Source organism: Trifolium pratense, linkage group LG7 (genome assembly GCF_020283565.1).
Source record: "Trifolium pratense cultivar HEN17-A07 linkage group LG7, ARS_RC_1.1, whole genome shotgun sequence".
Classification (NCBI taxonomy): Eukaryota; Viridiplantae; Streptophyta; class Magnoliopsida; order Fabales; family Fabaceae; genus Trifolium; species Trifolium pratense.
The window spans coordinates 43,971,785-43,987,845 of record NC_060065.1 but is presented as its reverse complement, the minus strand read 5'-3'; the positions used below and the strand labels follow the sequence as shown (position 1 = coordinate 43,987,845).

The 16,061-nt window shown below is 32.0% G+C and overlaps 3 protein-coding genes across 6 annotated transcripts; 1 reads left to right on the top strand and 2 right to left on the bottom strand.

Annotated features, from left to right (window-relative positions):
* Positions 1 to 966: 966 nt before the first annotated feature.
* Positions 967 to 6,726, top strand: LOC123896468 (putative ubiquitin-conjugating enzyme E2 38). The gene is made up of 7 exons (XM_045946849.1): positions 967 to 976; positions 1,063 to 1,499; positions 3,727 to 3,924; positions 4,347 to 4,410; positions 5,704 to 5,843; positions 5,937 to 6,248; positions 6,346 to 6,726. The coding sequence occupies exons 1-7, from the start codon at positions 967 to 969 to the stop codon at positions 6,724 to 6,726; spliced, it is 1,542 nt and encodes a 513-aa protein (XP_045802805.1).
* A 335-nt stretch (positions 6,727 to 7,061) lies between these two features.
* Positions 7,062 to 7,553, bottom strand: LOC123896467. Its single transcript, XM_045946848.1, has 2 exons — positions 7,446 to 7,553; positions 7,062 to 7,307 (listed from the first exon to the last, which is right to left on the bottom strand). The coding sequence occupies exons 1-2, from the start codon at positions 7,551 to 7,553 to the stop codon at positions 7,062 to 7,064; spliced, it is 354 nt and encodes a 117-aa protein (XP_045802804.1).
* A 603-nt stretch (positions 7,554 to 8,156) lies between these two features.
* On the bottom strand, positions 8,157 to 15,434 carry LOC123895171 (putative ubiquitin-conjugating enzyme E2 38). 4 transcript variants are annotated; one of them, XM_045945402.1, is made up of 7 exons: positions 15,205 to 15,412; positions 14,484 to 14,621; positions 13,769 to 14,398; positions 13,593 to 13,656; positions 13,159 to 13,298; positions 12,752 to 13,063; positions 8,157 to 8,535 (listed from the first exon to the last, which is right to left on the bottom strand). In XM_045945402.1, the coding sequence occupies exons 1-7, from the start codon at positions 15,280 to 15,282 to the stop codon at positions 8,173 to 8,175; spliced, it is 1,725 nt and encodes a 574-aa protein (XP_045801358.1). In that variant the 5' UTR covers positions 15,283 to 15,412; the 3' UTR covers positions 8,157 to 8,172. The 4 variants fall into 4 exon arrangements, with proteins under 4 accessions (XP_045801358.1, XP_045801357.1, XP_045801356.1 ...); XM_045945401.1 differs by lacking the exons at positions 12,752 to 13,063; positions 13,159 to 13,298 and adding exons at positions 8,827 to 9,141; positions 9,236 to 9,375; XM_045945400.1 differs by lacking the exon at positions 8,157 to 8,535 and adding an exon at positions 12,000 to 12,439 and having other exon boundaries at positions 15,205 to 15,434.
* Positions 15,435 to 16,061: the final 627 nt, after the last annotated feature.

Genomic DNA, 16,061 nt, shown 5'->3' with positions numbered 1-16,061 from the left:
AATCTTCATCTGATTTCTGATGTTTTTTTTTCTTTGAAGGATCTGATTTCTGATGTTGATTATGTTAAAAAGTTTTCAAATTTTTTTTTTAAAGTAAATTACACTCCTCTCCTTTGACGGAAGGTTGAATTACCCTCCCCTCTTATGTTATACTATATATACTTTACTACTTTAGTCCATTTTTAAAGTAAATATTTTTGTGATAACAATTAACTTTAAATCACTATTTTATGTCAAAATAATTTTGAGTCATCACTTAAGAAATTAAATAATTTTTTTTTTTTTGAAAATTTATGATTAATTATATGATTTTAGAATATAAAATTCTATTTAAAATAATTTTAAAAATGGCTTTAGTAATTTATCCAAATATTTTATTTTATTTTATTTTATATAATTTCATATTTTATGATAATGCTTAGAATTACGTGTTAATGATGTGAATAGAAAATATGAAAACATATGTATTATAACTTTATAAATTTGATTATATTAAAATGAAGTGTTTATTAAAGGAAAAATGTATATTTTCATATAAGGGGAGGAAAATGAAATTCAAACTTAAGTCAAGGGAGGAGAATGAAATTCTAGTAATATATATATATATTTTTTTTGACAGAAAAATTCTAGTAATATATTAACGATGATTACATATTGTATGAATGTAATTCAAGCTTGAAAAATATAAGTGGTTATTACTCATTAAATATTACTACTTTTTTGACACATGCTATATTTGAGATCTCTGGCAACTCTAAATGAAGCTGCAAATTTGAAACTTTGCCGGGAGTTGATGCATTCAATTGAGGATTGGGCTTCCATCTTGAACAATAGAGTCTTAAAGAATGGAGTTCCAATAAGTCATCATATCTTCTCATCCATTTGGAGTAGTGTCAAACAAGAAGAAGCAGTCATTTTCCCCTCAATGCAAGATAGTTATTAATGCTGCAATTATTAATATCTTCAATGCCATATGGTTAGCTAGAAACAATGTCAGGTTTAAAAATTTGGTGCCAAATTGAAGATCTTCTGTTTCTTGGATATCTGTTAATGTAATCACAGCTGGTAACTTAACTAGCAAGTTATCTACTTATTCCATCAGAGACTTCATTACTTTGCAGAGTTTCAATGTCATTTCTCATCCTCCTATTCCTACAATTCTGAGGGAAGTCATTTGGCAACCACCTTTAGCTCATGGGGTGAAATGCAATACAGATGGTGCATCAACAGCTTCATCTTCAGCTTGTGGTGGGATTTTTCGAAACAACAAGGCTGAGTTCTTGTGTGGTTTTGCGGAAAACATTGGTTTGTCTTCTGCCCTTATTGTTGAATTATATGGTGCTATGAATGCTATAGAAATTGCAGCTTCAAAAAATTGGAGAAATCTTTGGTTGGAAACAGATTCTACTTTGGTTGTGCTTCCACCTATTTGTCCGTTAGTAGTTTTGATTGGTGGATGCTGGTTCAACGGGAGGACGTCTAAGGTGGCGTTGTTAAAGGTAAAGATGTTTCCGTCGTTGGTTTGAGCTTGACGATTCACTCCTTGGGCTGACGATTCAGCCACTAAAGGGTAAGACAGGGTTAGCGTTACTCTGAAGTTGTTCTATTTGAGACGCAGTTGTAGTGGTCTTGCTACGAGTGCTTTTGGAACCTGCCATGGAATTACGAAGAAGAAAGATACATGCAAAAACATTAGCATCAGTCCAACACTCAAGTCAGTATTTGAATGAGGGAAAAGTTAAGAATTTGGTGAATAATGTGTACCTTAGACGTTTGAAATGTATGTGTATTTATAGGAAAAACCTTGCACGCAAGAAGAGTGATAAATTCCACTATGATAGTGGAGCCGAGGATAGTACCAATTTAATAGTATGTTGGGTTTCTATTGATGAGGCATTTTTACATAGGCACAAAACATTTAGGCACAAATTTAGGCACACAAACATCAATCAAAAAAATTAAAACAAAAATTAAATAGTCACATCAATTAATATAATTTTATTCATATTTTCTTTAAAATTTTTTCACCTATGTAAGTGTGCCTAAGAATAATTTGTTTGGGTTTGTGCCCATATTAGCATTTCTCTCTATTGATTGGGGTCATGTGTTGTCTAGGACGTGTCTGTCCTTGTATATGGGAGAGTTGTCTATGCTTGGTAACATGTATTAGAGTTGATAAACCTTATTGCTTTAATGAACCTTTAGCATGTTTGAGCTTTAGTCTTGTCCGACGCAACTTTTTACTAAATTTTCTATTAAATTTTTATTGTTTTTGTTTTGTTCATTTTTTTATGCATATATTCATATTTTTATTTTGTTTATGCATATCTTATTAATAGAGCATAAAATTACATTGAAGTATATAAAATTAGAAATATTATTAAGCAAAATAATAAATTTGGTAGTAATCAATTTATTATATTATATTATATTATATATATATATATATATTAGAAGGAGATTCTTATTTCTGATTTATTATTATTTTTATGCATATATTCTCATTTGAGTAAAATTATATAAAAAGACATAAAACTTTTGAACAAAATCAATATCGAAAATCAAATAAAGATTACCAAAATAAATAATATGATTTTTATCGTTATTCATCTTAATTTTTTTTTTGGTACAAATCTTAATATATATGTATATATATGAGCCTTTGGCTCCTTATTTCACAGAAAAAAAACATAATCTTTATACATGTGTTTATACAGGTGTTGTTTGTAACACCCCGCGCAAAACCTTTACTCTTCCTTCGCTCACTCTTTTTATCATGCAAAGGGGTTTCATGGATCCTCCAATTCACCAAAATCCTTCCACGTTCAAAGAGCAGAAACAGGTTTCTAACTATTCAAAGTTTTGATTTTTATTAAAATCTACATCTGGGTTTTCACTTTAAAGTGATGATCATTCTTATATTCATTGCCTTTGCTAAAATATTGTTACTTTTCTTGTGTGGGAAACTTAGAAGTTGAATTCATGTTTATAGGAACTTGGAAACAAACAAATAATTTAATATTTTTCTTTTTTAATTTGTTTCATAAATACTTTTTTTTAATTTGTTTCATAAATACTTTGATGACATAATTTTATATATATAATTATAAGTGTTGGTGTTCACACACCAAATTCGAGGGGTGTCCGTGCTTCACATCATATACTGATGATGCTTTTTATCGTCTGATTATTTAAGGAGATTCCGTACGTGCCCTTTGTTGTTATGAAGCTACTGGTATCTTTAGAAATTAGGGTCTAATATTCAACGAAGAATTCTTTAATAGGCACAACCATAAATATGATTTGTTGGACACACACCCAAAAAACATAAATATAAAAATAGAAAATTATTAAAATAATATAATTTGATGTGATCATTTTATTTTTCTTTTAATTTTTTTGGTTTGTGTGTGTGTCTATATATTGTGAAGCAAGTGTTGCTATAACTTCCATTTTATTTTATCTATATATTATGAAGAATTTAATTTATATGCACCGTCAGTGTAAAGTTATTTTGCACATTCGTCCAATAATATAACGACACATCATGTATGGTAATTAAAAACACATGATGTGTTACATTCATTAAGTGATGTGGCAACGCGTCATTGGATGTATGTGTAAAAAACTTTTACACCGACGGTGCACAACAATTAAATTCAATGTTTCGAAAATTTAATATTTTTCTTTACCGATAAATAATCATTGTATGTTACTTTATTGTAGACCGTTTTTCATGATGTGATTGACCTTGAAGGTGAAACATCTCATAAAAGAACAAATAAGGGGAAAGCAGTGGTTCCACCACGGTCGACGACAATCACCGATGAAACTTTGAAGAAACTTCAAAGTTTTAAGCAATTTGACATTGTCGTTGACACTTCCGACCATCATTATGTTACAAAGAATTCCTTCACGAAGCAAGTTAGTTGGTTTTTTTTTCTTTCTTTTTTTTTTAATTCTTTTAAAGACCTCCCTCCGTCCCATATAAGCAAAAAAATCACTTTTTCATGTCACAAATTATAAGAAAAAAAACCAACTTTTATCATTTTCAAGATTTACTTTTACTTATTCTCATAAAATTAAATGCAAATTGCGTTTAATTTACTCTCTCTCTCTCTCTTATTTTTCCGAAAATCAATAACCAATCAAAATTCTTTTTACATCTTCCCATGAGACTTATTTCAAGGAAAACACAAAAAATAATATTTCAAATTATCATATTTCACTTTTCTTAAAAAGTGTGAAATATTTTTTTTTTGCTTATATTATGGGAAGAAGGGAGTACTTTGTTTCGGTTCTAATCCTAACTATATGGATTTATATATTACCTATTTCCTGAGCAGAATCTATCGAGTTTGGCTAAAAAAATCCAGGAAGAGTGGAAGATTTTGGTGAAGCATTTGCCGAGTGAGTACAGTATTCCTAATACTAGATGGAGTGTATTGGATTGAGATTTCATGGATTTTAAAAGACTTTTTTATGACAAAAAAATCTTGAGAGATTCAATCAAGACTTTTACAAAATTAAATAAATCTTGTGGTATTCAATTAAGACAAACATGATTTTTTTTTCAGGGCAACAAAATCCGTTGGTATTCAATTGAGATTTGGTACTACTTTTAAAATGTCCACCGATATGGATTCTTCTTTGGAATGGATTTTGGAAGACTTTTTAGTTGAAAATACACTTGATAGACTTTTTCAACAATCTCACCAAAAGCCTCGAGACTTTTTTTAACTCTCCAAGACTTTTTATTTTCATCATCACTATATCAATTTTTTTTTGTTTTGTTTGCAGTACACTATATCAAATTTCTTCTTCTTCTTTATTACTTTCACAGTTCATCATCACTGCACCTATTCTTCTTTTCTTTGTTCACATTTTCAAGAATCTCACCAAAAGACTTGAGACTTTTTCAAACTCTCCAAGATTTTTTACTTTCATCATCATTATATCAGTTCTTCTTCTTCTTCTTTACCTATCAAATATTTTAACAAATTCTACATCTTTTTTACAAACTTTTGATTCATTACAACTTTTTACAACAATTTTTTTTCTCGTTACATTCATCTGCTTCTTTTCCCATCAATGGTGGAAGTGGTTTTTATTTGTGATTAGAAACATATACATAAAAAAAAATGTAAGTTTTTTTTTTGTTTAAATATTTGGATTCCCAAAAAAATATAATTTCTTTTATTAAAATTTATTGATTCTTTTAAAAATTTTCTAATATACAAAAGTTTCCTAATATATAAAGTATTATGAAATATTGATTGTAAAAAGTCTTTTGAAAAAAATATCTCAAAATTCATTCAAATCATGTGTTAAAAATCTTGATCGTAAAAAAGTCTTCAAAATCTCACAAAATCAATATAGTCCAACAAAATCTCATAAAATCACCAAGACTTTTTTTTGCAAAAATTGTCTCATAAAATCTCAATCAAATACACCCCCTAAATATATTTGTAATATTTTCCATGTCTTTATCACATATCAAATTTAGTGTTCAATTTCGCTATTGAAATGGTAGGTCTGGTTCTTGCCTTATCGAAAGGGTCTTGGCTTATTTTGAGTAGTACTATAATACATCCTTATGGGAAGATTGTCATTTTTTTCCTCTCCAGATATTGTGAAATCTGCTTCTGGCATATTGCTCAATATGACCAATTGTTTGTCCGTTTTTTCTTTAATGTTCATCAGAAACAATATTTGTGAGAGTCTTCGAATCAAGGATGGATCTCTTGAGGGCTGTGATTATTGGAGCAGAAGGGACTCCTTACCATGACGGTCTTTTCTTTTTCGATGTTTTCTTTCCCAGTGACTATCCCTATGTACCCCCGGTACGTGGTAGAGGATACTTTATCTGTCTGACATTATTTTCTTGTTTACTCTTTTTAATTCAATTCTAACAAAAGGTCATTATTTTTGTGCAGAAAGTCCACTATCAATCTAGAGGTCTTCGGCTCAACCCGAATTTGTATGATAATGGCCATGTATGTCTCAGTCTACTTAACACCTGGTCTGGCAGTAAGAATGAGAAATGGACTCCAGGTGTTTCAACAATGCTACAGGTTCTAGTCTCCATACAAGGTCTGATCTTAAATGCAAAGCCTTATTTTAATGAACCTGCATATGCAAGTAAGAGTGGCACACAAAATGGTGAAGCGAAGTCCCTGAAGTATAATGAGAAAACATTCATTCTATCAATGAGGACAATGATGTATACGATGAGAAAGCCGCCAAAGGTTTGTTTCTACTCTTGGTTCATTTCTTTTATATCTTTAGAAAATTTGGTTCATTTCTTGGGGTTCAAGCAACTTACTTAAGTCATTTTGTTTTCAGAATTTTGAAGAACTTGTTGAGGGGCATTTTTACAGCAGAGCACACGATATTCTAGCGTCATGTAAAGCATACATGGGAGGTGTTCAAGTTGGTCGTTTTGTGAAAGGTGGAGTTCGAGACGTTGATGAGGATGGGGGAAAAAACTCAGATAAATTTAAGGCTGATTTATTTGGATATGTCAAGCCTCTTGTAATAGAGTTTGAAAAAATTGGAGTGAAGGACTGCCAGAAATTCATGTCTCCGACTCCTCTGAAATCGACTACTCCGATACCGACTCCTCTGAAAGCGACTACTCTGAAATCAACTACTCTGAAACAAACTCATCTGAATTCTCCGAAACCAACTCTTTTGAAAAAGCTTTTTACATTAAGTTGTTTTTAGGCTTAATTGTAACTTTTGCTTCTGAAATTTTTTAATCGTACGATTTTAGTCCCCCACTTGATTCCCCCAATTTTATGTTTAGTTGGCAGTTTTTTATGACATTTAAAAGTCAGCTTTCCAATAGTGAAATTAATTAAATTAAAATATAAAAAAATAGAAAATTAATTAATGTTTGTGACATTATGACATACACTTTCTCTTTATCTTCTTCTTCACGCTCTTGCTCCTCTACTCTCTCAAGTTTCATTCTTTTAACTTTGTTTAACTTTATTTTCTTTCTGTTTCATTTTATCTGTCAATTTCCTTATTCAACTTGAAATTGCTACCAGAACTCATTATCCAAGTAAACTAGCCTTAAATTTATCCGAGCATTTTCGTCCACCCTTATCAACATCTTGAACCCCACCTTTCACAAAACAACCAACTTGAACACCTTCCACGTACGCTTGACATGAATGACGCCAGAATATCATGTGCTCGGCTGTAGAAATGCCCCACAACAAGTTCTTCAAAATTCTGAAAATAAAATGACTTAAATCAGTTGTTTGAACCCCAAGAAAGGAAAACGATTTTAAATACTTCTGCAATGGTAGGGAAAAAAAATTACATACATCCAATCATATATCACCACGTAAATATTTGTGCATATATCACCTTTTGTTAGAATTGAATTAAAAAGAGTTAACAAGAATTGGGATAAAGTATCCTCAACCACGTACCGGGGGTTCAATGGGATAGCCATTGGGGAAGAAAACATCGAAAAAGAAAAGACTATCGTGGTAAGGAGTCCCTTCTGATCCAATAATCACAGCCCTCAAGAGATCCATCCTTGATTCCAAGACTCTCACAAATATTGTTTCTGATGAACATTAAAGAAAAAACGGACAAACAATTGGTCATATTGAGCAATATGCCAGAAGCAGCTTTCACAATATGGTATTTATAAGTTCTTGATTCCAATTTAGAAAAAACAGGGTCAGGTTGAGCAATATGCCAGAAGCAAGTTTCACAATATGGTATTTATATGTTCGATAGGACAAGAACCGGACCTGCCATTTCATTAGCAATAAAAGGAGTTCGATAGGAAATAAATGAACAATGATTGGATACATATAGTAAAGTTCGTCAGCTCAAAAAAGTAAATTGAATACTAACTTGTCTTTAACGAATGTAGTTAAGAAAACAAAGTTAAAAGAATGAAATTTGAGAAAGTAGAGAGTGGTATTTAGTTGTCTTAGAATTGATTATTTGTCCAGGAACAAAAGCATGAAGATGAAGAGAAATTGTATGTCATGTGCCCTTAATTTATTTTCTATTTGTTAATATTTTAATTTAACTAATTTCATTATTGGCAAGCTGACTTTGAAGTCATGTCATAAAAACTGCCAACTAAACATAAAATTGGGGAAATCAAATCGTTACTATGAAATTACACAATTGAAAAAGTTAGAGGGTTAAAATAGCGCAATTGAAAATTTTGAGTAAGCCAAAAATAATGCAATTAAGCCTAAGAAAAAAAAAACATAATGTAAAAAGCTTTTTCAAAGGAGTTTGTTTCGGAGAAGTCGGAAAAATGAATTTCTGACAGTCCTTAACTCCAATTTTTTCAAAATCTTGGACAAGAAGCTTCACATATCGAAGTAAACCAGCCTTAAATTTATCCGAGCTTTTTCGTCCACCCTTATCAACATCTTGAAACCCACCTTTCACAAAACAACCAACTTGAACACCTTCCATGTAAGCTTTACATGACGCCAGAATATCATGTGCTCGACTGTAGAAATGCCCCACAACAAGTTCTTCAAAATTCTGAAAACAAAATGACTTAAATCAGTTGCTTGAACCCCAAGATAGGAAAAAGATTTTATACTTTGCAATGGTAGATAAAAAAATTACATACATCCAATAATATATTACCACGTAAATATTTGTGCATATATTTCGGAAATAATATTTTAACATAACTGATAACACTACCGTGAAATATGATCAAGCATACGTCTACAACTTTTTTATATTGAAACCTTTTTATATTAGAACCAAAGAAATGAATCAAATTTTCTAGTGATATAAAAGAAAGAACCAAGATTAGAAACAAACCTTTGGAGGGTTTTTCATCGTATACATCATTGTCCTTACTGATTGAATGAATGTATCTTCACTATACTTCAGGGACAATGCTTCACCAATTTGTGTGCCACTCATAAATCCAATTAAAGGTGCATTAAAGAGAGGCTTTGCACTCAAGATTAGACCTTGTATGGAGACTAGAACTTGTAGCATTGTTGAAACACCTGGAGTCCATTTCTCATTCTCGCGGCCATGATCATAGGTGTTAAGAAGGCTGATACATACTTTGCCATTATCATACAAATTCGGGTTGAGCCTAAGACCTCTAGAGTGATAGTAGACTAGCTGCCACAAAAATAATGACCTTTTGTTAAAATTGAATTAAAAAGAGTTAATAACAAAATAATGTCAGTCAGATAAAGTATCCTCAACCACGTACTGGGGGTTCATTGGGATAGCCACTGGGAAATAAAACATCGAAAAAGAAAAGACCATCGTGGTAAGGAGTCCCTTCTGCTCCAATAATCACAGCCCTCAAGAGATCCATCCTTGATTCGAAGACTCTCACAAATATTGTTTCTGACGAGCATTAAAGAAAAAACGGGGTCAGGTTGACCAATATGCCAGAAGCAAGTTTCACAATATGGTATTTATAAGTTCGATAGGACAAGAACAGGACCTACCATTTCAATAGCAATAAACGGAGTTCGATAGGAAATAAATGAACAATGATTGGATACATATAGTAAACTTCGTCAGCTCAAAAAAGTAAATTGAATACTAAATGTTATCTGTGATAAGACATGGAAAATACTGTACTCACCCGGCAAATGCTTCTCCAAAATCTTCCACTCTTTCTGGATTTTTTTAGCCCAACTCGTTCGATTCTGCTCAGGAAATAGGTAATATATTAATCCATATAGTTACGATTAGAACTGAAACAAGTGTCTTTAAAAGAATTAAAAAAAGAAAGAAAAAATAAAACCAACTAACTTGCTTCATGGAGGAATTATTTGTAACATAGTGATGGTCGGAAGTGTCAAAGACAATGTCAAATTGCTTAAAACTTCGAAGTTTCTTCAAAGTTTCACTTTCGGGTTCATTAGTAATTGTCGTCGACCTTGGTGGAACCAATAGATCGTCACCACCAGCTTCAAGGTCAATCACATCATGTAAATGGGTCTACAAAAGTAGCATACAATGATTATTTATCGGTAAAGAAAAATATTATATTTCAGAAACTTTCATGATACAAAGATAAAATAGATAAAATAAAATGGAAGTTATATGGTTAAATAATAGACCCTAATTGCTAAAGATACCAGTAGCTTCACAACAACAAGGGCACGAACGGAATCTCCTTAAACAATCAGACGATAAAAAACATCATCCGAATATGATGTGAAGCTCGGACACTTGTCGAATTTGGCGTGCCAACACAACCATTATTTATCGGTGTCGATGTGTTAGTGTCTGTGTTGTGTCATAACTCATGTGTATAATGGGAAATAGCATACTGATGATAACAGAAGCCTTATAATACATGCACATTGAAGTACTGTCAAGTACCCTTAACCAATTAAAAAGGTGATTTAGTTTATCTATTACCTTACCTAAAAGGTGATTTTCTCTTGTTCTGATTGCACTAGGAAATTATACACTGAAAGAAATTAAACAAATAGACCAAACCAAATCAGCTATAAAGCACGGACACGGATACCAGACACACACATGGACACCAATAACCATAAGTGTCTGTGTGGACAATGACTTGTGTCTGCCACTCAATAGCAAATCCGTTTAGTTTAACTGACCAAGTCTTATCATAAAACAAATTACCAAAATTTAAATTATTTTGTTTGTTTCCAAGTTCCTAAAAAATAGCAACAACCCTAAACATGAATTCCAAGTTTCCCACACAAGAAAAGTAACAATATTTTAGCAAAGGCAATGAATTTAAGAATGATCATCACTTTAAAGTTTAAACTGAAAACCCAGATGAAAATTTGAATAAAAATGAAAACTTTGAACATAAAATGAATAGATAGAAACCTGTTTCAGTTTTTGGTGAACTGGAGGAGGAATTTCAACAACTTGAGGATCCATGAAGCAAAAGAGTGAGTGAAAAAATAGAGAACTTTTTGAGCGGGGTGTTGTTACAAAAAACACATCACACACAAACAAAATAAAAAGAATATATGCATAAATAAAGGTAACAAAACATAAATAAGAATATACGCATAAAGATAGAACAATAAAACAGAAATAAGTATCCAAAAAAAAAAAATCAGAAATAATACGCATAGAAATAGGAACAGAAACAATATTATCTGCTAAGAAATTTATTTTGGTAATCTTCATCTGATTTTTGATATTGACTAAAAAACGGAAATTTTATTAATAGTTGTACATACCAAAATGTTACGTGAACTTTGTCTTAAATGAAGTGATAATCACACTAAAACTCATCCGCACATAACTACGAGAGATTGAATTTGAGCGAATGTGTTCGACCTAAAAATATTGATATTTGTGAACACTATTTTTTTTTGTCAAGTAGCCTAGTGGCTAGAAATTTCACCTTATACAATGAAGCACAATTTGTGTTTGTTGTTTCCCTAAAAAAAAATTATGAGATGTCTTTGCACTACTTAATTAATGTAAAAAATAGCATAATGTAAAAAGTTAAAAAAACTTGCATGCAGTTGATGTAATAAGCCTTTAGTATCATAGTCTCAAAATCGGGTTTTCAAAAATAATGTTCCTTGATCACAGTACTCATGTAGTTAACCGAATCACTTTCTGCCGCAAGTGGTACTCGGTTTCGAAGGAGCCGGTTTAGGAGGGGTCGACTTCGGAGTAGTCAGTTTCAGATAACTTTTTGTTGGATGTGAATTACTAGCAGCTATAAGTTTGCCCTTTTAATCAATAGAGCCACATTTGTCAATACAAGAAAACAAGTTAAAAGTAATATCAAATTTATGTAATTACTACAGAAGATGAAAAATATAAAAACTAGAATTGATTGCCTTTCTTTTAGAGGAAGGAAAAAAGATGATAAAAAGCAAACATAACGTATAGTCCTAACCAACTAAATACAAATTATGTCAAGTTTTAAATAAATTAAGCCTTTAGTAGTCTCAAAATGTAACTACTTAATTAAATTAATGTAAAACGTTAAAAACCTGCATGCAGTTGATGTATAATAAAGCCTTTAGTAGTCTCAATTGGGTTTTCAAAAAAATAAAAGGTTCATTGATAGGAATTAGAGAACTTAAAAATTTAACCACTTGGTACCGCCAGTGGTACGCGGTTTCGGAGGAGCCGGTTTTAGAGGAGTTGGTTTCGAAGTAGTCGGTTTCATATAGGTTTTCTGAGTTGTCTGTTTCAGAGAAGTTGGAGACATGAATTTCTGACAGTCCTTAACTCCAATTTTTTCAAAATCTTGGACAAGAAGCTTGACACATTCAAGTAAAGCAGCCTTAAATCTATCTGAGCCTTTTCGTCCACGCTTCTTAACATCTCGAACCCCACCTTTCACAAAACAACCAACCAGCTGAACACCTTCCATGTAAGCTTTACATGACGCCAGAATATCGTGTGCTCGGCTGTAGAAATGTCCCACAACAAGGTTTTCAAAATTCTGAAAACCAAAAATGACGTAAATCAGTTGCTTAAACCCCAAGAAAGGAAAAAAGATTTTAAATACATTGCAATGGCTGTGTAGAAAAAATTACAGACATCCAATAAAATATTACCACGCAAATATTTGTGTAGGTATTTCGAAAATAATATTATAACATAAACTACCATGAAATAGAATCAAACGTCTGTGGACAACTTTTTGGTATTAATAAAACCATTTTATATTAGAAAATAAACCAAGAGTAGAACCAAAGAAATGAACCAAATTTGCTAGAGATATAAAAGAAATGAACCAATAGTAGAAACAAACCTTTGGAGGCTTTTTCATCGTATACATCATTGTCCTCACTGATAGAATGAATGTATTCTCATTATACTTCAGGGACTGCGCTTCACCATTTTGTGTGCCACTCGTACTTGCATATCCAGGTTCATTAAAGTAAGGCTTTGCATTCAAGATCAGACCTTGTATGGAGACTAGAACCTGTAGCATTGTTGAAACACCTGGAGTCCATTTCTCATTCCTACTGCCAGACCAGGTGTTAAGTAGACTGAGACATACATTGCCATTCCCATACAAATTCGGGTTAAGCCGAAGACCTCCAGCATGATAGTGGACTTGCTGCCATGAAAATAATGACCTTTTTGTTAGAATTGAATTAAAAAGAGTTAACAAGAAAATAATTTCAGTCAGATAAATTATCCTGAACCACGTACCGGGGGTACATTGGGATAGCCACTAGGAAATAAAACATCGAAAAAGAAAAGACCGTCGTGGTAAGGAGTCCCTTCTGCTCCAATAATCACAGCCCTCAAGAGATCCATCCTTGATTCGAAGACTCTCACGAATATTGTATCTGATGAACATTAAAGAAAAAAGAAAAAGAAATTATCAGGTTGAGTAATATGCCAGAAGCAGATTTGACAATATGGTATGTATAAGTTCTTGATTCGAACTTTATATCAGATATCTGGAGTTGACACCACATAACAGAAATTGCAATAGCAATGAATGGAGTTCAGTAGGAAAAAATGAACAAGGATTGGATACATATGGCAAAGTCCATCAGCTCAAAAAAGTAAATTGAATACCAAATGTGATGACATGGAAAATATTTCAAGCTATTTAGTATCAGGAATCTTGTACTCACCCGGCAAATGCTTCTCCAAAATCTTCCACTCTCCCTGGATTTTTTTTGCCCAATTCTTTGGATTCTGCTCAGCAAATATGTAATATGTAAATCCGTATAATTAAGATTAGTTTTTTTTTTTTTTTTTGACGCAATTAAGATTAGCTTTGAAACAAAGTATTAAAAAATAAACTAACTTGCTTGGTAGAGGAATTTTGGTGAACAAAGTGATGGTCGGAAGCATCATCGACAGTGTCAAATTGCTTAAAATTTTGAAATTTCCTCAGAGTTTCATTTTTGGTTTCATCGGTGATTGTCGTCAAACCAGGGGAAGCCACAGATGCTCCATTATGGCCGGATGTGGCAGATTTGCCATGCCCGTGCTCAAAAGGCGGATCAAAATTATAAGAACTATTCAACCAAGGGTTTCCGGATTCTATTCCCTGAGGATACAATGATCCATTTTGTCCAACGAAACTTGAATGAAATGAACTGCTACTGCTAGATCCTTTCTTAGCACTCAAGTCAAGCCCAAATCGATCAACATTATCCGTTTTGATTTGCAAACTAGAATTACCCATTTTAGATCCATATTCTGGCAACAATGTAAACGGCGTCTCAATTCCAGTAGGTAGATTCACGTTATCAAACTGTGCCTGTAATAATAAAGCATACTCATCTTCATCCATATAATCATCTTTAAACTTATAAAGGTAGTCATCTTCAACGAACAATGGATTGGAACTTTGGCCGCCAACATTGATTAAATTCTGTGATACCAAAGGCTGACCATTAGAAGATTGAATTCCAGATTTTCCGAAGCTGGGCTGCCAAAATTGCGAACAAATTGTTAGAGTCTTAAAAGTTGGAAAAGATAATATCAATCTACTACAAAATGATATACAAACAAACCACAACTTGATGATCACCATAACCCCCGTGAATGGTTTCCACTGCCTTCCCCTTATTTCTTTTACTTTTACGAGATGTTTCGCCAAGTACCACTAAATCGTCATCGCCTTCAAGGTCAATCACATCATGGAAAACGATCTACAAAAGTAACATACAATGATTAATTGTGGGTAAAGAAAATGATTGAAATGTACACTGTTGCGCTGTTAAACCTTTCTGTGTGACAAAACCAATCATCCTCTTGCTTTGATATACAACGAAATATGGATTCTTGTAGACCATTTTTGCTATCCGTATCTAATTTATCATCTAAATTATTAAAATTAAAAAAATTCACATTTTCACCGGCAAATATTTACCACATCGATAATTAGGACTGATGGTGTCAGCTATGGAGGACAGAGAAAATAAATAAATAGATTAGCATAAATCATCTATAAAACAAGGAAACTGACACCAGACACAACACAAAAAGTGAACATCAACACTGATAATAATTTGAAAAAATAACAATTAGATGTAATCATAAATATCGGTGTCAGGCATATATGACACATGGACACCTGAACATGCCTAATACGAAGGGTGTCCATGAGCAAATCAAATCAGTTTAGTAAAGGCAATGACTTTAAAGCAAAAAGGGGAAAATGAGAATTTGAGAGAAAATTTATAAAAAAAAATATAAAAAAAATAAAAATAAAAAAAATTAATAGATAGAAACCTGTTGTTTCTGCTTTTTGAATCTGGAAGGTTTTTGGTGAAGTGGAGGAGGAATTTCAACAACATCAGGATCCATCATGAAGTGTAATCAAATGAAGAGTGAGTGAGAAGTTAGTTGCGCGGGGTTTTGTTGCACAGAAAAGAAAGAGACAAATAAGGAAGAGAAAGGGTTTTGTTTTGTCTTTCCTGATTGACGAAATTTACGAAAATTAATAACTCCCTCCCCACAATAACGCCCAATTATAAACATTCTTTATATATTGAAAGAAAAAAAAACACATTCGAATGTCATTTACAATTTTACCCTTACTTTTTATTTTAAATTAAATTACTACTTCCTCTGTTTTCGTATAAGTGTTTAGTTGGAATGATAACACTAAATTAAGAAAGTGAATTTTTGCACCTCATCTTTCTATTATACCCTCATCTAAATCTTCAATGAACCATTATTAGAGGTAACAAACACTGTTTAAATCTGAAAATATAACAAGGAAACAACAAACATTCCTATCGTAAAAAAAACAAACTTTCTTTTTGTTAAAAAAAAAACTTTAGTTTTTCAAATATCTATAAAAAAATATATTGAAAAAGATAACAATAATTGACAAATGGTATAATTGACAAATCATATCTTTAAAAGACAAACTGGACAGTTTATTAAAATCGTTGAATATGATAGAACTGAACGCTTATACGAAAACGGAGGGAGTATTTATCATGGGTAAAAATGAAATTAAGGATAAAATTGGAATATTGATAATAAATATAATGATTATAATAGTTTTTGCTTATAGTTGAAATTTTCAATTTTTTTGTTTTGTTGCTTATATATAAGACCAGAGGGAGTAACTCTCACCC